This window comes from Cinclus cinclus, chromosome Z, assembly GCF_963662255.1.
Source record: "Cinclus cinclus chromosome Z, bCinCin1.1, whole genome shotgun sequence".
Lineage (NCBI taxonomy): Eukaryota > Metazoa > Chordata > Aves > Passeriformes > Cinclidae > Cinclus > Cinclus cinclus.
Genome location: NC_085084.1, coordinates 13208951 through 13229979, shown reverse-complemented (window position 1 = coordinate 13229979; position 21029 = coordinate 13208951). Strand labels below are relative to the sequence as shown.

The following is a 21029-nucleotide window of genomic DNA, read 5'->3' as shown; positions in this document are numbered from 1 at the left end:
CAGGGCAGCACTAGTTTTGTAGAAATCATTATGGCACTGGTCAGTACCATGAGGTGGAGTTAAATGCCTGTGTGGTTCAATAGTAATCTTTCCTGCAATCTCTGTAGTGTTACGGAATGTATATTTTGGAGGTATGCAGTTCACTTTTCCATTGCTCTTTGAAGAGGCTGTTTCTTACATGATGGTGCATGGTCATACTCCATGTCATCTTCCCACCTTCAGCATTGGGAATGAGAAGTTTTACATAGCACAGAGCATGGGGCTGAAGACTATTAATGAGCTCCAAAGCCTCACTGTATACCATATTCTTAAACTAAATTTAATGCTAATATTTTAGCATATGAAGGCATACTTACTCTATATGGAGCAAGAAACTGAAGTTAGCCTTCAGGGTCCTGTTTTTTCTTTTCAGTTCTGTTGAACTGATGAACTGGATAATAGTTACAGCAGCCTGAGTTATAGGACCCATGTTCAAGTAAGGGATTGCAAATGGGTGAGATAAAGCTGTGGCCACATGGAGCCCAAACCACGGTAAGCTGGACAACATGATGCCACCTAACACAAAACTGAGGTAACTCCAGAACTGTTATTCCTTTTTCACCCTTTCCTCTCAATGCCCTCGGGTCCCACATTGGGTGCCAAAATCTGTCCTAGTTTGAAAGACAGGTGTTTGCTAAGGAAAGCAGAAGCCTCCCTTTGAACTGAAAAATGTGATCCTTCCTTCCTACAGATTATTAGGATTTTGAAATTAAGGGAGCTCTCAGGCGAAGATATGGGGTAGGAATAACAGTTCTTTCCTAGTATATCTAACAAGACAAACAAGAACAACAACAGCTATGAAATTAGCCACAAACAGAACAGTAACTCAGTCCCAGTGTTTTTTGGCTGCAGGCACCTTTTCCCTGAGCTGCAGTTCCCAGTGCTGGGGGCGGGCAGGTCCCACAGAGCTGCAGGAGGGCTGGGGGTGATGGCAGAGCTGTCCCAGGGGGAGGGAGAGAGAGATGGAGAGAGAGCCCTCTGCTCACGGTGTGGGTCCCAGTGCTCAGCAGAGTGCTGGATGGTGGTAGATTACAGCAAGAAGGCAGCAGGGCAGGGTCTGACAGCAGTGAGGATGGCTCCTGGCGCTGGGATGGCAGTGATGGAGCTGAGGCACCGATCGTCCTTCTCGTCCGAACTCCGCGGGGGAAATGGGGAGAGCCAGAGCTTTCCATCTGCTCTTCTGGATGTTTGGATATTGAGGGGTTTCTTTCCCTCTTCTCTCCCCTCCCCCTTGCCATCAGGGCCTAGTCAACAGGTATCTTAGCATGACAATGGGGAAAATTCCACAGAGGGAAAGAACCAACCCCCAACATGAACTTTTCCACACTGGAATTTCAGTGTGGATTGCTGATTTTGTTCTCTTTCCATTTGTAGTGCTCTAGATCTTTAGGTCTATTTTTACTGCTGATTTCCTCCAGGAACCAGAGTCAGAATTCATGTACTCTTGATGTTCTCTGCCTTATTCACTGTACTTTGGAAGATGGTGGAGTCCCACACAATGCTTTGGGACTTGCAATTTATTTAGTCAGGAAGTAGGTAAATCTGGGTTACTTTAAATGTTCCTGTGTAGTCTACGCTAGAGTGATAGAATTTGATACCAGAGGGGCAGCCGAAGAGTAAGGAGTACTACTTTTGGCAAAGAAACAGGGCATGCAGGATCTGCTTTCTGAGCAGAAAAATAGATAACGGGAGGACGTCTGACTTGGGAATGCCAAACCTGAACAAGAGTATAAAAAGACTGAACCAGGGGAGGGTTTTAGGGTAGTAGCAATTGTGTAATATGTGTGTGGTTACTGTGTATAAGCAACGCACTTGCAGAGGATCTGAATGCACGCTAGGTGGGGCAGTCCCTTGTGCAGCCCTTAACCAGTAAATAATGCTGACTTCTTAAAGCTATATTGGTGTTGAGGAGTTTCTTTATTCAGTTTCCAATAAATTTTGGTGACGAGTTGACTACTTATCTCAGACTTCCAGCTCTTCAAAGAGTAACAGCATGGGTCATTTGTTCCTGTTGACAGGTGGCTGAAACTTGCCAGAAGCTAATAAGGATGAAACAGGAAGAAGGTGCAGAAAAGGCAGAGCTTCATCAGCTTTGGAAGAAGATGATCCATTTACTGAAAGACAGTACAAGGAACCAGGATAATAAGACTGGGCAGCTGGTAATGTTTCTCACTCCTTGTTCAGCTAGGTACATATGTATGTACAGTGCAACTAGTAATTGAAGCCTGTTTGTCTGGGTTGACTGTCTCAATGTTCAGAGATACTAAGCATCTGAGGAGAAGCTGGGCAGTTTTACCTTCTGACAGAAACAGCAACTGGGCAGCAGCCAAAGATGAACCTTAGGTGTAATGAGTCACCGAAATTCTTCACAAATTGTTGTAGCATGGTTCATTCCACAGGGTGTAGTCCTGCAGTAACAGACTGCATGGGTCCTTTTCTTGCTTTCACATATTCTCACACCTCTCTCTGCCAGCAGTTGCTGTTGCACTGGTTTCTTCCCCTTCTGGAATCTGTTACCCCAGGGGTCCTACCAGCATTGATTATACTCTCACCCTTAGCCAACAGCATGTCTGTCTTGAAGCCAGCTGGCATTGACTCTATTGGACATGGTGGAAATTTCTAGCAGCTTCTCATAGAACCCACCCCACTTAGCCTCCCAGTAGCAAAGCTTTGCCACACATAAACAATACAGATGTTCTTCATAACAACAAACTTCCCCCTGCTTTTATCCAGGTTGTAAGAGATGGCTTTGTAAGGTTTTTCCATTTCCTTGTACCTATTCTTTATCCTAGATAAGAATGTTGTGATGTTAAGCTTTTGTTCAGATGTTAAGCCTTAAATTCTTAGGGAAGTGTCAAACCTGATTGAAAAAAACGGAATGATCATGAATGATACTCATCCTATGTTCTCTGTGGACTGAGTTAATTTTATTTTATCTGATTTATCAGTTCTTGGAAGATGAACTGCCTTCAACATTGAAAGGTGGAAATTTCTCATCTCTAGTCTGCTTGATAGCTGTGGCTCAGAGAGGAGAAAATACAAGTTGAAGTAATTTCAGATGGCAGAAAATTGAATCTGGGTCTCTACTTTTGAGAAGGCAAAAGCTTTAACTTATGAGCAAGTGTAGAAAAGAGGTGCTGCAGGCAGCACCGCTTTATTTTTCTGAAAGAAGATGTAACTTGAAAATATTTTAAAAATAGCGTTAACATCAGGAATAGGTTTCACATGCAAATCTACAGTTTAGTTCAGTTTTGAGTAAAGCACTTGAACCTGGAAGGATGTGGACCTGAACGCAACACACTTCAGTATTGCTCTAGTGACAAGCTGTGTACAACTTTTTATTTAGCATGCTTGTTTGTAAGCCTGCACTTTGGTGTCTGTGTTCCCTAATATATAAAGAGCCAAGAAAAAAAAGACTAGACTTCTAGACCAGAATGAAGGGCTGACAGCTTACCTTATAGGATAGTAACCTAATTTCCTTCTTTGAATTGGCATTAGGTTTGAAGAAGAATGTATGTTCTTTAAAATGTTACCTTCCTTGTACCATCTTACATGTGGCAGCATTTTATTGCTTCATCATGTACTAGACACTTTAGATGCCTTAGATGCTGGGTGCTGCTTCATGATAAGGAGCTTGCTTCATGACTTTATCTATTCATAGCACTAGTGTAAACTTATTGAGTAGGATCTGGAAAATAACATGTTACTATCCACTTTAGTATGGAAGGCTGTACTGTCTGCAGCTTCCTGAGCTGGGGAAGTTGAGAGGGATGTGCTGAGCTATTTCTGGCATCTAGTGATAGAATGTGTAGGACTGCTTCACAGGACTTGACATGTGGCAGCATTTGTTTATCAAAAGGGTGGTCAAGCATTGAAGCAGCCTTCCTAGAAAGTCAGTTGATGCCCCAAATCTATCAGTGTTCAAGAGGCATTTGGTCAATGCCCTTAACAACATGCTTTAGCTTTTGGCCAGATCTGAAGTACTGAGGCATGTGGACTAGATGATTTTTATATGTTCTTTCAAACTGAAATTCCTGTTCTATGAAGATAACATCTCCCTAGATTATTTTTTTTGCGCTAATAACAAAACCACTTTTTGTTATTTCAGCTTTTGACTGCATTTGAGCATGCATTGCACTCTGCTGACACTGTTCCTGGTGACGACCACCAAAATCTTTACAAAGACTTCATACAGTGCTTGTCAAATGTAAGGTCATGTTAAAGTGTGTTTCTAGTAAGAAAAGAGATGTATTATTTCACATCTAAGAATTCACACAAATAATTGTTTACTTTTTTCCCCGTTTCAAGTTTCCTCATGAAGTGGCTAGGTTGGAAAAAGCCTGTCATGATATGGTGGCTTTGTATCCTACTGTGAGTTACCCTTTGGAAGTACTTTGCTTGCACTTTGTTCAGTCAGGTGAGTAGGATAGATTTAGGCATTTCTGGTGTTTAAATTTTTTAAATAGTTGTTTTTGTGACAATCTGTTAACAAGCTTTTACCTTTCATAAAGAGTGTACAAGTACACTCTTCTGTGTTATGTTTCTGGAAATAAAGTGTTTGGTCCTATGACTTGTCATTTCCTGAGTAACTGAGTAATGACTCTTAAGTGACAAAAACCTCCTGTGAGTTAAGTCCAGTTCTTTGAAATATCAAATAAAAACTGCCTTACTTGAAAAGCACCCTCTCCAGATAAATCTCCTTGAACTTCTAAGAAAAATGAATGGGTGTTAGCCTGTGTTCTGAGATTCACGATGGACTACACTTACGTTATTCTTGACACATATTATCTTTTATCACCAAAAAAAGAAACCCAAAGCAGATAAACATTTCTGAAACTCTGTTAGGAAGTGTGCCTTGTGAATAGGGAATAAATAGATCTATGTGTTAGATATGTATTCTGAGTAGAAAAGGAGAATCTTTGAGGGGAGAAAAAGAAAATGTGGTGTGTTCAGAAGTGCAAGGATCTGAAACTATGCATTACTGTTTTGAGTCATTTACTAAACAACATTGCAATGGTGTTGGACACTTCCTCATCATTTTCAAAGGTAATTACTAGATTTTAACTTTTCATTTTATTGTTTAAGGGATCAGAAATTGATTTTATTTCCTTTTAAAGCAAGGAAACCAAATCAGAAAAACAGAAACAACTCTCTAGAAACAGCTTTCAGCTTAGGTAGAAAAAGGCCATTTCCTTTTTTGAAGAAATGGGATATGGTAGCAAAATAAAGCAGGTGAGAATTTTTCACTTTGTTTTGAAAGTATGAAGAGAAATGAGGCCCAACTCTCAATTTGTAAATTGTTTGAAAATGCTTTTATATTTTGGAGAACAATCAGAAACTAATTTTCAAAGGAAAAGCTTAGTGTGGTTCTTATGTACTAACACTCTGGCAACATGTCACTGTCCTACAAGCTTCTTGGAGGGAGAAAGATGTTGCTTGTGTAAGGCTGTTTGTTTAAATCTGAGTTACATGTTTTAATCTTTCATGTCCTGCACTGCTCGTAGGCTTGTTAATTCAGATGCATTGTAAAGTCACCTTTAGGAAATGCAGATGAAAGCAGCTGTTATCCAATATGAATCAATATTTTTTTTAAGAAAATAATAGTTGGAAGATTGTTGCAAGAAGTCACAAGGTTCCTGTAAACATTACCAAGTCTACAATCCCAGCTAAACACAAACGTCAGAAATTAGTGGGATCAATTAAAATTAAGCTAAAACATTAAATTATATGGTTTTTCACAGCAAGGTAGTTTGAGCAAGCTTATCACAGCAAATTGTTAGGTACAAAATGTGTCTTCTGAAAGGAAATTATTTTGGTTTATTTGTGGCATATTTAGACATAGGGGGAATCAGCTGCACTTACATGAAAAACATATGAAGGGATTAGTATTTATTAATAAAGGAAGTATACCTGGAGTAATTTAGCAAAAGTGGTTATTCAAGTTTCAGACTAGACTGTCAGTTTATTTTGTTTCACAGTATTGAGTATTTAGATTATTTCTTGGGTTTGGTTTTTTTTTAATGAGGTAGAGGATGATAAGTGTGTAGTGCCTTTAGAAAATCACTTTGAACTCAAAGGATAAGGATCGTTTACATAGGTAAGATAAACTGTTGCAGTTGCTATTTTAATCTAAAACCCTGCAAAACATGTCTTTTTCTGAAAGCAGGTACTTTGTCGGAAGAGGCCCTGCACTGTTTCTCTAGGCTTTTGGAGATGGATGCGAACAGTGGTCCAGGCATCATTGGTTTTGGTATAAAATGCCTCAAAGAAAATAAGTACAAGGAGGCTGTTAAGAGTCTGACAGAAGGTAAATGTGTGATATGAAATGTAACTTGCACATCAGCTTTAATTTATGCTGAAAAGTTAGGAAACCTTGTACTTGTGTAGTAGGTTGTGGATGTAGGACCTGCCAGATTTTAAAAGAATGCTGAACACTTTGTCTGCTTGTGTTGAGATTTTTTTAAATATAGCTTTAAGTGTAACATCTCTTAAGCCTTTCATTTGTATTATAGTCAGCTCTGTATGTTTTATGGTAAACTACTTTTAATCCTGTTATTAGGGAAATAACTATATGAAACACTAAATGGAGCAATAGCAGTAACTAAAGGAATGTGGAGTTCATGAAGTAAAATGTAATGCAACTTCTCTAGTAGATTCACTGCATTTGTCTACCTGTACAAAGATGACTTTTCTCTGAAGTTACTTAGTTTTAAAACCTCTTTAATGCTTACACTGGGTAAAGACCTACATTGAGTATCTAGAGAGAAATATTTTAAGTTTCTCTCTATTTTATTGTTGCTTTACAGTAACCATATTTGCTGAAGACTTGGCTTACTCATCTGTAAATTAACTTGCTTGTATTGAAATGGCAAAGCTCTTTCCAAAGTATGAGTATACTAGTGAGGAGACTGCCCACTCTCACTGTGCTGGTGTGGTAGCTTAGAGTGAAAGCTGGGTGAATAATTGAAATGTAAGCATTCATGAGTCAGTCAGACATTGCTGTGATATCCTGCATCCATTCTTCTAGGTTTAGAATGAGATTGTTTCTGAAATGGAATTTTGGAATATTCTGCAGTGAAACAATATCTTGCATAATATATGAATAAAAGTTTCATATGCTGAAGAGTTCATGAAGAGGAAAAAGTGTTGCTTGGAAAACAAATTCTTCTGACTTTTAAATGTCCATTGTATGTTTTGACAAAAATATTTTAATTATTAAGTTATTTTTCTATTTTTACTTTTACACATTTTACTTTTTTTGCTTACAGCGGAGAGAACGCAAAGACAAGGCTCTCTGTGTAATCTGTAAATATAGAGACTTTGGAAATATGTCTGTTCCAGCAAGCCACCTGTTTGCATCTTAGGCATTGATATTTCTAGACATTACTTAATAGCTATATACCAGAAGACATTAGTGAATATTTAATTCAGTTATATTATTCAGTTTTATTAGTGAATCTTTAGTTAAGGCAGACTCAACAGAAAGTTTTGGTAGATATAATATTTGTTATATGCAGAATTAAGCCAACTTACATGCTTCTAGTTTTTGCCTTGTTGCATGGAAGCCTCTAAAACAGTCTAAAATAAGACTCAGAAAAAATTACTGCCAGTCTTACTGATTGATAGTTTTTGATGGCATATATGGAAATAAAGTATCTACTAGCTACCATGTCTTTGCAACTCTAAGCACCTTTTTGAAGTCTCTTTTTTAAACTTCACTAGGTTTGCAGAAGACTAACCAGTGTCCAGCAGCATGGTATTATCTAGCAGAGGCACAGATGAAAATCCATGAGCACAGGAATGCTGTCCTATCCTGTAATCAAGGTAACTGCCTGCTAATTGAAAGAGCTACTGCAGAGCTATGCTGCTTTATGTAGTCCAGCCAGTGTGGCCTTCGTGTGGTAGGCCTGAGTTAGCAGTAGTCACAGTCCCTTGCTTTTTGCAGTCTCAAGGTTATGCTACTTAGTCTCAGGAACAGAGAAATACTTGGCTAAGTGGATCCAGAAAGCTGCCTAATGGTTAATATTTAGGAGGTTTACATATTCTGGTATGCTGCTTCTGCTGGTGGTTAACAAATGCTGGCAAGTGACAGGTTACCTGAAATGACGAAGGTAGGTATCACAAATATTTAGCCTGGTTGATATAATGTTTCAACCTGAAAAACAAATTTTTAATCAAGTTAATGTAAAATGCAGAAATTATGCATAGTACAGCTGCATCTGAAGAAACTGAGTGTAAAACTTCATCTGTGCTAGCTGCCAGTGAGGGCAGTTATTGTGATCTAATGATGCATATAGAGTCACTCTTTGGTGGTTGTAAATGAAGGGGCAATAAAGTGGACTTCTTTTGTGGCAGGGACAAAATGCAGTGAAGAATTTCTCAAGATTTGAAGAAGTATGCAGACCTGGCCAAACAATCATGGGAAATCAAGGGAAAGTGCTTGCTGGCAAGGCAAATTCAAAAGACTTGTAAATTTGGGTGAAGGAAAAATGAAAACTGAACAAAATAGGTAAAAAAGATATTTATTGGAGAAAGGATGAAAAAGAGAATTCTTTTCCCATCTGTGTTCAGTGTGGAAGAGCTCAGTGTAACTTTATACCATCACCCTTCTTTTCAGCAGATTGATTTAACAACTTGTGTGTGAAACAAAACAAGGAAACATAGCATTAAGGAACTATAAGATACCAACTTACAAATTGACTAAAGATAAAAGATGAAAATGCTAGAGTTTTAAACAGTTCCCATAATTGCTTGCTGAAACTGTCTTGGCATCCAAATGCTTGGAAGTAGGTAGCAGGCCCTGAAATTTAAAAAGGCTTCTAGGAAAGTTCAGGGAAACCACTGACAGGTCTGGTGTATTTAGTGGTTGAAATAGTTAAAACTGAAACAATAGAGTTAAAGAATTTATGTAGAAAAATGTTTTGGGGTAGACAGCATGGCCTTTTTAAAATTTCTTATTTAGAACTCCTTCAAGAAGCTCATGAGCTCATAAAGGAGATTTCTAGGTGGTAATTGGTAAGATCCCTTAAATCTTTTAAGACTGTTAAGGCAGCTGAGTAGCCTTGTGTTAAGAAGTTGTAACAATCAGTGTTGGGTTTTTTATTGTTTAAAGTAAGTTAAAAAGTAGAGCACAGTATAGTAATTATGTCTGTTTTCAGGTGGAAGGAGGTGTCCCTGACATTTCCCCTGATACCTATGGTGTTTATGAATGCTGAGTGATAAGCTTACAGTTTGTTGATATACAAAGCTGTCTGCAAAACTTTGAGGGGATTACCAGGATGCATAACTGTGTGTAAAGATTGTAGAATTTTATTCATTATTTTAAATGCGGAATGATAGAGTTCTGGGAAAAAGTGTTCTCACAAAGCTACCCTACGCTCATTGAAGAAAAGTGCAGAAGGTCCTCATTCAGTACGATAAAATGGGACTGTTTCTTTCCTCTGCTATGCTTTGCAGGCAAGTCAAATATTAGCAATTTCAGGGAAGGGAATGGTTAGTGAAACATACCATCAACACACAGTGGCTTTAAGAACTTCAGCAGCATGATAAAATCTGTTTTGGTAACTATCTACCCGATCTCAAAAAGAAAACAAGAGTAGAAGTTAATAGACTAGAAATAAGGCTAATCAAATTAATTAAAACATATAGTGTATGAGAACAAGTAAATAGTCTGTCAAGTCCTTTTCCAGCCTGAAGAAGAGATAATTTTGAACTCTGTGACAATGCAAATAATGTGGAATATAAATAAAGGTTGAGTGTTTTGTTTTCCTGTGTGAGGTCTGGCTGGTGCCAAATGCAACTAAAATGTCAGGCTCAGAGCAAACAAAACGGGTTTTTGTTTTTCAATGTAAGAAATTAAGTTCCTTGCTGAAAGATGGTGTTGATGCAGAAATTTTTGAGTCTAAAACGTGTGTGGAAGGTTGGAGACAATTCTGGGGAAACATTGCTTTTCACTTGTTCTGTATCTAATAAGACATAAGCTTATTATGCAAGAAAAATAAATAAATACAAATTAATTTAGTTACACAGGAAGTTCTTGACTTTGGAGAATGGTGATGCACAACAGAGATGCCTTCAGATCTCTGAGGAGAGATGATACTGTGCATTCAAAAAGTAATCAGAACTTCATTCAAGGGTACAAAGTAACTTTTGTGCAGGCACCAAGGTGAATCCTGAGTTTCAGTAATATTCTTTTGTTTGAATAATGAAGTGCAAAACTACTTCTTTGTTGAAAGGTCATTGTTTCTTTAGAACTCCACTGAGAAAAATAGTAGCACTTCATTTATAAGACCTGCAGCTAGAAAGCAATCAGTATCCATGCATCTGAGCTAACTTCTTAGAATTGACTTAATTTTTGAACTTGAATGAATAGAAATTTTACAGAGCAATTTCTTATATATGGGGAGAGCAGTCTGAATCTTGTTCTATTAGACAGAAAAATTGTAATTAATAAGATTTTAAAAATACTTGGAAGAATGCTGCTCTCTGTACTTTTTATTTTCTTGTTTAACTTCACAAAAGGTTTTTCTTGTCAATAGCTCTTGAGGCTCTTGGAACTCCTGCGGGTCCTAATCTTCGGTGGAATAACCTTGCCCTTCAATTGAAAGCGGAGACTTTGATTAAAATAGCTGATGCTGATGCTGCAGAAGAAGCCATTAAAGCACTTGAGCAGGTACTTTTATTGACTAAAATGTTTTGGGTTTTTTTAAATATTAAAAATTAAATATTAAATATTAAAAAGTGCTCTTCTCTTTCTGTACTTAAGCTGAGTATTTCTACCCTGGCCTCCTTTCAACTTTGTGGTTTAGACCATTCCTACCAGCTGTCATGTAATTCAAACATTTCTTCTATCCTTGCTTTTTCAGGCTTTGCTGCAGCTCTTTTTCATTTGCAATTCTAATTTTAGAAACTATCACTTTTGACTTTGTCTGGTCTTGTTTGCTGTTGCTGGGTTCTTGCTAGTTCTGTGCTGTTTCTTGTCTTAATTTGAATTCATGTTATAGTCCTGCCTCCCATATCTGTCACTCACTTGTCATTAGTTATGAGGAGGAACATATTACTTTAAGATTGGATGGTTAAGTTTTAGCAGAAGTTGCTTCCCTTGTTTTTGTCATGCAGTTTAATTCTTTGTTGTTGTTCTTCATATTTCTGTACCTTTGTCATTGCTCTCTACAATCTTATGGTTGATCTTCATCAGAATTTTTCTAAATCTTCTTGGGGTAGTAGAGAAACCTCTAAAAGCATTCTTGTCTTTATGCAGTCTGTCTGCTTTTGATGCCTTCGACTTCTTAGTTTGGGGAGAGAATAACTTAATTGTGTTTATTACTTGGTTTTCTAGATTATAGGTGGAAGCAGTGATCCAGTGGTTTCAGCTCTCAGGGGTCAGGCTTATCTAAACATAGGTTTAATGGATCAAGCTTCAAAGGTTAGTTCTTTTTGTCATTCCTGTGAGCTAAGTACAATTCTTGGTTTCATAGAGGAAGTAACTAGGGAAAAATTACATTCTTTTACAGATTTCTCAAGAGCTTCTGTTGTCCCACCCTGATCTGGCTGAGGCCTATGCGCTAGAGGGTTTCATCCATTATTCCCAAAAGAACTATGAGCAGGCAGAAAAAAGGTACGCTTTTGTTTTCCTTAACAGGGAAGTGTTATGAGAGAATAGAAAATAGTGTTTTGCAGCTTTTGAGAATTTGTCTGGCCTGACCTGTGTTCATTTTATTTAGTTTTCTAAATGCCATTGAAAGAAAGGCTGGAACTGCAGAGTATCATCAGTACCTGGGGCTCACATACTGGTTCATGAGCGATGAGACAAAAAAAGACAAAGGAAAAGCACTCACTCAGTTCTTGAAGGTAAAGACTGCTTTAACTGTTGATGTAGAATTAATGTTTTCCTGCATCAGTAGCCAAATACGGATAATACACTGACTGGAATGAGAGACTTGAATATTCTCCTTGTTACAATGTATGAGCCTTCAGAGCCTGTAAACTAGATTCTGCTGTGCAAAAAGGCATTGCAGGGAACAATGCAGTTACCTTGTATCTCCCTGCTTTTGTTTTCAATGGATGTTTTAGGTCTTTGAATTGGCAAAACTTAGTGGTGATTCCCTCAATGTTCTCTCCTTGGGGTTTGGAAAGTGGAGGCCTCTAGATATGCAGTATATGTCTTTGAAGACCTTTTGAAATGGGGAGGGCAGAATTAAAATTGAAAAAACATGAAGGAAAAAAGTTGAGAATAGTGTTAGGGTTTCACTGTCTGTCCAAGGAGGTAAGTTGGTAAAGCCCCATAATTTATATGCTTTTCCTGATCTTTGAGGCTTTAGTAATTGTGGCTTTTTCTCTGAACATAGATCATAACATGAATCCAAAAGGTGTAGTTTGACATCTGTATTAATAACTTGGAAGTATACAAAATAAAATCCTAGGTACTGTAAACTCACCGTGTAACTTTGATATGTATTGGGAACTCAAATCATTGCCTACTGTTTACACTTTAATAGAAGGAGAGTATAATGGCAAATGTAGTTGAACAGTTCTTTTGGTTCTAAACCATTTTATGCAATCTTTATTATTATTGGCAAAGCTGTTTCCTGCTGCTTGCGGGCTGTGGGTTTCTTAAGTATAAGCAAATCTGCCAAGTGCCTCTAAGAAGGAACTGAAGCTTTTGAAATGGCTGGAGTTAATTGTGGTATAATATGGTAAGAGTATGATCATAATGATTGGAACAGAGTAGAACATGAAAGTTATGAGATTTTGTAAATACTTACTTTCTCCTAGCATAGCTGTTTTAGTATTTTGTGTACAAAATACTTTGTGTCATGAAATTTGTAGCAGATTTTCCAGTTATTTAAAGCTCAGGTAATCTGTGCAATTTTAAAAAGTTTAACAGCTCAGATATATCACAGAAGAAGCTTAAAATATATGATAAGCAGAGGTTGAACAAGTAGTTATCACTGAACCTGACTACAAGTATAATCCTTCAGAATGCTGTCTGATTTTGTGTTTCTATTTCCTTATAGGCTGCAAAATTGGACAGCTACTTGGGAAGTGCCTTTTGTTATCTAGGTAACTACTACAGAGACATTGCTGGAGACAAAAGTAGAGCTCGTGGTTGCTATAAAAAGGCTTTTGAACTGGATGAGATGGATGAAGAATCTGGAACAGCAGCTGTCAACTTAAGTGTGGAACTTGGAGACATGGTATTATACATTCAGAATGTCAAATTACTGCTGTTTTGTTGTTCTTCTATTAATCATCCTCTTTGAGGAATCACCTCAGGTTTCCTTTGTTTTTAAGATCAGAAAGCAAATGTTCTGTCATTGCCTAGCAGCTTTTATAGTTGGACTTGCTTCAATTTTATGTTCCAATTCCAAATGAAATTTATCTGGGTAGAAGGGTGGGAGAACCAAGCTTAACATAAGGATCATCATGTCTGATACAGATAAAGGATTTTTTCAATAGAGAACATAAAGAGAAAGTTGGAAATTTTCTTTATTTAGCTTGTGTAACTTCTCTTTTCCATCCTCCACCTTGCTGCTTTGAGGAAAGCATAGAAAGTCATTAAAATGATTTTTGTTTACTAACATGACATTTGGTGCTTTGTTAGGACACTGCTCTGTCAATCCTGAATGAAGTGACTGAAAAAGCAAGACCTGGTACAGCAAAATGGGCCTGGCTTCATCGTGGACTTTACTACTTGAGAACTGGTCAGCCGTCACAAGCAGTGGCTGAGTAAGACAACTGGTGGCTGGTTTAAATCCTTTTCTACAAATCCCAATGAAACTGTCTTTGCTTATAGAAAGTTTTCAAAATAAGTGAGGTGATTATAGCTTGTACTTAACAATGGGAAATGGGTCTGAGCAAGCTGTGTCTCTTCAATTCTCTTCAGTTCTAAAAGTCCCAGAATGTAGTCTTGTTAACATAGCAGTGTTTTGTACTAACAAGCCTCGTGACAGGCACAGATAAGCTGCTATAGCACTGAATAGCCAGGGTAAGATACAATTCCTAAAATTGTGTAATGCCCTCTGAAGATGAAAAAGCTACTATTCTTTGTTTAAAAGTTCTGTGCAATTGTGCATTTATGTCCTGAAGAGTATGTAATGCAAAATTAGTGTCCTGAGCATCCACAATGAAAGGAAATACTTAATATTAAATTGTCATATTTCATATAAATAAGTGTGTATCTTGATATCTTCAGTTTGCAGGCAGCTCTCAGGGCTGATCCAAAGGATTCCAACTGCTGGGAGTCTCTAGGGGAGGCTTACTTTAACAGAGGTAGCTACTCAACAGCTCTGAAATCCTTCAGGAAAGCAAGTGAGCTGAACCCAGGGCTTGTGTACAGCATTTACAGAGCTGCAGCACTCGAGCAGATTCTAGGCAAATATGAAAATGCTATAGCTACCTATCAACAGATTTTAAAGAAGACAGAAAACTATGTGCCTGCACTGAAAGGTAGGATGTCTGAATTTGAAAGTATTCACTTTTCCTTCCTTTACATGCTGTGCACAGTGTTTCAGTCTCTTGGAGGGGTTTTTGGTGTATTGAGGTTTGCTTATGTGGAAGGATAGTATTTTATTTTGGGTATGTAGGACCATGAGGTCCTCCACGTGAAAGCTAGTTTGTAGTTGCATAAATACATGAAGAATGTGAATGATTGTTTCTCTTTCAAGTAAGTATGAAAGGTAATTAATCCTGTGTGGCTACCACGCCAAATGAGTAGAAAAATTGAAGATAGTGGAAGACAGGTAACAGTGTTGCAGTTTTACCTAAGCAGTAAAACGCACTGCCTCAACAATGAAATCCAACTGCCATTTCAAAGTTGTGGACTTACGCTGATTTATTTTTTTTTCTGCTCCTGACAATGCATTCCTCATTTCTTGTGTTAGTCTAGTGATTCAGATCTGTCTGAACTTCTTCAAGTACTGATAAATAGCAGTAAATCCCAAGAGGTTTCAGAAGTATTACAGGTGGCGGGAGTACAGACCTTCAGGATATAGGTAGGAGTAGAGAGAAGTGGGGCAATTCTTCTTCATTGTGATGGGACTGTGATTCTAAAGTTATATAATGCAGAGAGTGTATAAAATTCTGGTAAAAAAATGAATAATTGCTCTGTTTGCCTTCTTCCTGCCACTTAGTCTTTTAATCATTCCCACCCCATATACCCATTTGAAACAGGTGCTGTTTGCTGCTTGATACTGGTTTTAATTTTTAATTTTTTTCATTGTATGTAAGATCTTTCAGTTTTTAGACAAATCTAAATTGATTCTTGCAAGACTTAATTCAGAAATGTTGGGTAGTTGTTACAACAGTGGGTTTTTCATCTGAAAAAGTTAGTGTGGTTGACACCTCTCCCTCTTCCTGTAAAACTCCACTGATCGTTTTCCAGGCTTAAGTGACATGGCAAAAGCTCCATAATGGAGTTGGACAGTGTTGTATTTAGGTAGTTTTACTAGTTGTTGGGCAAAAAGGCAAGAGCTGACTGTATCAGCAGTTTGCGAAGGTGCTGTATAGATCCGTGCACGTGGATATGCCTTTTTCAATGTCTGTAGTTAACAGTTGACAATATTACTAGTATTAAAATACTTTAACGAGTACTTAAGTACACAGTATCAAGATTCCTCCCCATACTTACTTTATGCATGCTGTTTTTTTACATCTCTCAAGTCTTCTTTCGTAATTGCTCACATTGTAATCTCTGGTTTGTTAGCTCTAAATCCTTTTGAGTCTCCAAACAGCCTTCTCTTTCTTAGAGACTTCTTATGATGTTTGGTCTAATATTCTAATTTTTGTGGACCTGCTTAAAACTCTCTGAAGTTCTTTGAACTGTCCCATGAATATTAATTGTCTGCTGTTCTGATCAATTTAAACAGTTTCTGAGTTGAGTTGTTGGAAGCATAGTCTCTAGTAATTGACAGGTGTTACTTCGCTGCATCTTTACAGTGTGTTTTGATTTTGTGCTATTAAGTATTTAGACAGCTTCTATTCTAGCATATCTTTTATGTGACTTTGGGGAAAAAACCAGTTTTGTGTTTTGATTACAGAGCATCTTGACATCTAATAAGCTCATGATCTTAGGAGGTCTGGGGGACCAAGATAAAGACTCTTGGAAAACACTACTTTGGTATAGGTGCAGAATTACAATAGCATGAGGAGGGTAGCTTCAGAACTGTCAAAATAATACTGAGAATGAGTGGTACTCCTATCCAGTGACTTCCTGCCAGACAGAATCACTGCTGGTGCCAGCAAATGTATAAAACAAGCAGTTACTATTTCCAAAACGTTAGAAATTGACATATGATGCAGTTCCTTTTTAATAGTGCGAGTTATTTCCAGTTGTGGTGGGTTGACCTTGTCTGGACATCAGCTGCCCACCAGCTGCTCTGTCACTCCCCTTCTCAGTGGGATGTGAATAGTAGACAAAATAAGATTGGAGAAATTCATGGGTCAAGACGAATGCAGTTTAATAAAACAAATGCAAAAAAGTCCCATGCAGAAGCAAAGGAAAACAAGACTTATTCTCTACTCCCTATCAGCAGGCGACATCCAGCCACTTCTCATGAAGTAGGACTTCAGTCTGCCTAGTCATTGTTCCAGAAAACAAATGTGATAACAAGTGCCTCCCCCACCTCTTCCACACTTCTCTCAGCTTTTGTGGCTGAACAGATGTGATCTGGTATGGAATATCCGTCTGGTCAGTTTAGGGCAGCTGTTCTGGCTGTGTGTCCTCTCAGGACTTTGACCACCCCCAGCCTACTGCTGAAGTGAATTTTGGAAAGACTGTCTTGATGCTGTTCCAAGCACTGTTCATCAGCAGCCAAAACACTGGTGTCTTATCAGCAGTTTTTCAGCTACCAGTACATAGCACAGTGCTGTGAGGGTTGCTGTGGGGAAAGTTAACTCCATCTCAGCCAGACCCAATACACCATATGAAGTAAATTCTTATTTTTGTAAGATTAAATAACGTTGGGTTTTGTTTTTCTTTATTGAAGATTTTCCTTTTTGCCTGCCCTGACATCCTTTGTTCTTTTTGGTTCTCAGGATTGATTTTTGACACATGCAAACTGAAAGTTGTTCTACTTGTTTAAGACATAATAATGCAGATTTCTCAGGAGGGGTTTACTTAATATTTGATGACAAACCCGAAGCTTAAATGCAATTTTTTAAATAATTAATTAGGTTTATTTCAATAGCCTAATGATTCTACAGCTCACACTTCACAAGTCAGATTAAAAGCAAAATCTCTATTGTGAGCATTGTGGGTCTTTGTTACTACATATTCAGAGCATAAACTTTTGCATAAGGCAGAATGCTCACCAAGCTTCCAGGCTTCTTCCCCACTATGCTTTTCAGCATATCATAAATTTCTTTTCACAGAAAGTATTTTCTCTTACTTTCAGGACTTGGTGAGTGTTATCTCATGCTGGCAAGATCAGCCCTTGATAACTATTTGGATAGGAAGGCTGTGGATTACATAGAGCAGGCCCTTGCATATTTTACAAGGTTGGTACTAAATATTCACTTACGTAATTTCTGCTGGGATTGTGGTTAACAGGCAGAAAAATAAGAGTTAAACTAAATGAAAAGGACTAGGGCTTCTAATCTAGGAGTAAGAATGTGTTTATTAAAAGTGGTTTGAATAACAGATTCTAAACATAGGCTGCTTGAATTTATGGCAATTACAGAGTATTGGGGTTTTTTTTTCAAAGATACAGAGTCATTTAATTCTAAAAAAGTGTGAAATTACACAGAGTTCTCTTGTGTAGTCCTCCTGATATATGGATCTGGGATGAGTGTATTCCTACCAAAAATAATGGATAAGAGGAAAACAATTCCTTCCTTTGCTCAGTCTTTTTGTTTTGCATTTCATACAAGATGTCCTAAATCAAATCTTGGAATAACTGGTGTTGGAGGAAAAAGTCCATCAAGTTTCTGCAGATGAGTAATGCCTTGTAATATGACAATACAAGAGTGCATGTAGTCAGCTGACATGTTGGATGTTTTTGTTTGTTTGGTTTTTATTGTTCTTTTTGTTTTTTTGAATTTGGATCTTTTTAGGTCTATACCTTGACTAGCAATAAACTGGATTAAACCAAACACCTCATCAATTAATTCCATTTGAGGTTGTGCCACTCTTCTGAAAAAGTGGCACTTTTTTCAGAAAAGGATATTGAAGTGTCTGAGTGGGTCTTGTGTGTGTTTTCTTTATAACTGTAGGGCAGTAAAGCACCGCCCTGATGTATCTTGCCTCTGGAAACTCTTAGGAGATACCTGTACTAGTGTGCATGTTATTTCACCAACCAAAGTAAATGTTCAAGTACCAGGATCTCTTCTGAGTAAAAGTGCAACCGAACAAGTACTGAAGAAAAATGAGCTTCTCATACTGGGAGGAAGGTAGTATTTTTTGTCAAGAGCTTCTCTGCTGTTTAAGACTCTCTAGAGTCTCAAGGATTCTAGACTTTTTAATTTGTAGAAAATTAAGGACGTGATGGTGTGTTGATGCCTACATATTGGCCAAGTAGGGTTTCGTGCTTTTTCCAGGTTACACTACTCATTTCAGAGTATGTTTCCTGTATTGCCACAGTGCTGTCAGCACTGGCTCTTCTCCTTTCAGTCTCCGGGCACATGACTGCATTCTCCCTGCTAGTCCATAAATCACACCTGTTTAAATGTGGAGGATGCAGTATTTGCTAACTAATTCCTAATTCTCTGAGAGCATCTGAAGTCCAAGATAATACTTCCAGTTTTCTGTCTGTGCCTCTTTCTTGTAAAAAATGTCATAAAGTCGCTGTTCTGTGACTCCCTCTGAGCTTTTCTCAGCTGGATCTGTAAGGCAGTAAATGTAGATGCTTGGTGAATCTCTACCATGATCTGTAAAGCCAAATACTTCCTTGGGGAAGCCTGATGAGCTGTAAAAATGACTGATGTTTGTTTTAAGTAAAATCAGGCATAATGTAACTGACAGCTTTGATTTAATGTACACCTACCTAACCACACCTGTGGCTTCATAAGTGGTGAGCACTACAGATTGCCTTTAGACCAGGATGATTCTGATTCAGACACAATAGGCATTTGAATGAAAATTTATTAGTAGTAGTTGTTTTCTTTTGCTTTCAGTTCTTGTCTGATTTTGTTTGTATTTATGCATGTTAAATGGTTTAGGTTTTTAAGCTGTCTTTTGAATGCTTTTCAGCTTTCTGTTGTCTGCTCTTAGAGACTTGGAATAACGATTCTATGATTCATGTTTCTGTAGGTGTTATGGCAGAGCTTTAAAACTGATGTCTTTGCCTAGCATATGGTGTGATCTTGGAATAAATTATTATCGACAAGCAGAGCACCTCACAGCAGTGGGCACCAACATGAATGAGATCAGTGAACTGCTAGAGAAGTCTTTGCAGGTATTGCCTGTGTTTCCTGGTACATTCTTTAAACTGATGTCCATGCTTCTCTGCATACTCTCTCTGCCCACAATAAAACCTACATCTGAATAAGTAAGTGCATAAAGTCTCAATTTTTTGCTGTCCTAATCATTATAACCCACATTTCGTTTTCTCCCAGTGTCTCAAAAAAGCTGTGAGACTGGACAGCAAAAATCATCTCTATTGGAATGCGCTTGGTGTGGTTGCTTGTTGTAGCGGTAAGTCTTCAGTGACAGCCCTAGATTGCTAACCTCCTAAATTAGAAGGCAGCTTGACTAATGGTGTTTTGAAATTCAGTTACATCTTGGTCTCATTTTTCCTTTCTTCCCCCAGCTATTGGGAATTATGCTCTTGCTCAACATTCGTTCATCAAATCCGTTCAAGCTGAGCAAATTGTAAGTGCTGTAGGCAGCTGCCATCTGTTTCAAGTGGGCATTAAAGACATTTCCCCTGATGCACTACTGTTTCTGAGAAGTATAATAATATTTTGGTTTTGACTTTATTTGTTCTGTTTAGAATATTGTTGCCTGGACCAACTTGGGGGTTTTGTATCTGGCAACTGGAAACATTGAGGTAATCCATTTCCCATCCTCAAGTAAAATTTTCCTTTCTGTTTTCTTTTAGGGTGTATGTGGGGATGGGAATGTCACTTTCAAATGACCTTTCAAATTCAAAAAAGATAGATCCTTCAAAAGAAATTAGATTGGCACTTGAGGAATGCAGATAAATTAAAAATTTGTTTTGAGGGGGCTAAGGTTAAGTGAATTGTGACCTGCTGAACTGGCAAAGTTGCTTTCCAGCAGCTGGAATGAGAACTTACTCAGAAGGAAGTTCTGAGCAAGGAAGGACAGAGAAGCTGTTAGTCAAACCAGGATATGCCAGGTTTGGCCAAGAACTTTAGTTGTAGGTCATAGACTGAACTCTCAGCATTTGAGTTCCCATAGATACATCTGGTGATAAGCAGAAAGAAGGTATGATTTACTGTAACAATCTATAATCTTCAGAGTTTCTCTGGACAAAAATTAGAGTACACATTAAGTGGAGCCTGGAGATCTCATGCAGTTAAAGCACATCCTGTCCTATTTGCTGGTTGCAATTACAGAAATTTTGTTTGACTGGAAATGGGATGGTCAGAATTATTTTGAAGAAAAATAACTTCATAGTACAGACTGCTTACTGCTAATGCTAAGACTTGGTTTACCTTGTGCCAAATTGATGGAGGAACTATAAAGCATGTGTAGGCCATAGAGAGAACTTGTGGAGATAACAATTTTATCCTTTTGAAAATATATTTGTATTATAAAAAAGCGGATTTGCAAAACTGGATACTCCAAGAGTCGGACTGAGTTGTTCCAAGGGTTGATTTAGTTTCTGAATTCTCTAGCTGGGAAGGAAGTATATTTAGAAGGTAGGGAAACTTTGATATTGTGAAGTTTTCTATTTTTTTTTTCTTTTTCTATAAGAAAACTGGCTTATTTCTCTGGGTAATGCATTGTTCCATGTGGTATAGTAGTGACCTAATTTAGTCCAATAAATCTCTTCTAATGCTACTGCATGTTAATACTGCATGTTAGTACC

The 21029-nt window shown here is 37.8% G+C and overlaps 1 protein-coding gene across 6 annotated transcripts in view; it reads left to right on the top strand.

The window, feature by feature from the left end:
- Window positions 1-21029, top strand: part of SKIC3 (SKI3 subunit of superkiller complex) — a 47540-nt gene that overhangs the window by 4204 nt on the left and 22307 nt on the right. For 4 of the 6 annotated variants that reach the window (XM_062514095.1, XM_062514094.1, XM_062514096.1 and 1 more), the window contains exons 6-23: window positions 2058-2198; window positions 4148-4246; window positions 4348-4456; window positions 6203-6346; window positions 7762-7863; window positions 10578-10711; window positions 11378-11464; window positions 11553-11656; window positions 11763-11889; window positions 13056-13235; window positions 13643-13767; window positions 14234-14487; window positions 17433-17535; window positions 18250-18426; window positions 19286-19430; window positions 19591-19669; window positions 19785-19846; window positions 19968-20024. In XM_062514095.1, the coding sequence (XP_062370079.1) occupies window positions 2058-2198; window positions 4148-4246; window positions 4348-4456; window positions 6203-6346; window positions 7762-7863; window positions 10578-10711; window positions 11378-11464; window positions 11553-11656; window positions 11763-11889; window positions 13056-13235; window positions 13643-13767; window positions 14234-14487; window positions 17433-17535; window positions 18250-18426; window positions 19286-19430; window positions 19591-19669; window positions 19785-19846; window positions 19968-20024 (2229 nt within the window). The remainder of the gene's footprint in view (window positions 1-2057; window positions 2199-4147; window positions 4247-4347; window positions 4457-6202; window positions 6347-7761; window positions 7864-10577; window positions 10712-11377; window positions 11465-11552; window positions 11657-11762; window positions 11890-13055; window positions 13236-13642; window positions 13768-14233; window positions 14488-17432; window positions 17536-18249; window positions 18427-19285; window positions 19431-19590; window positions 19670-19784; window positions 19847-19967; window positions 20025-21029) is intronic. The other 2 variants (XM_062514092.1, XM_062514097.1) reach the window with 2 other exon arrangements.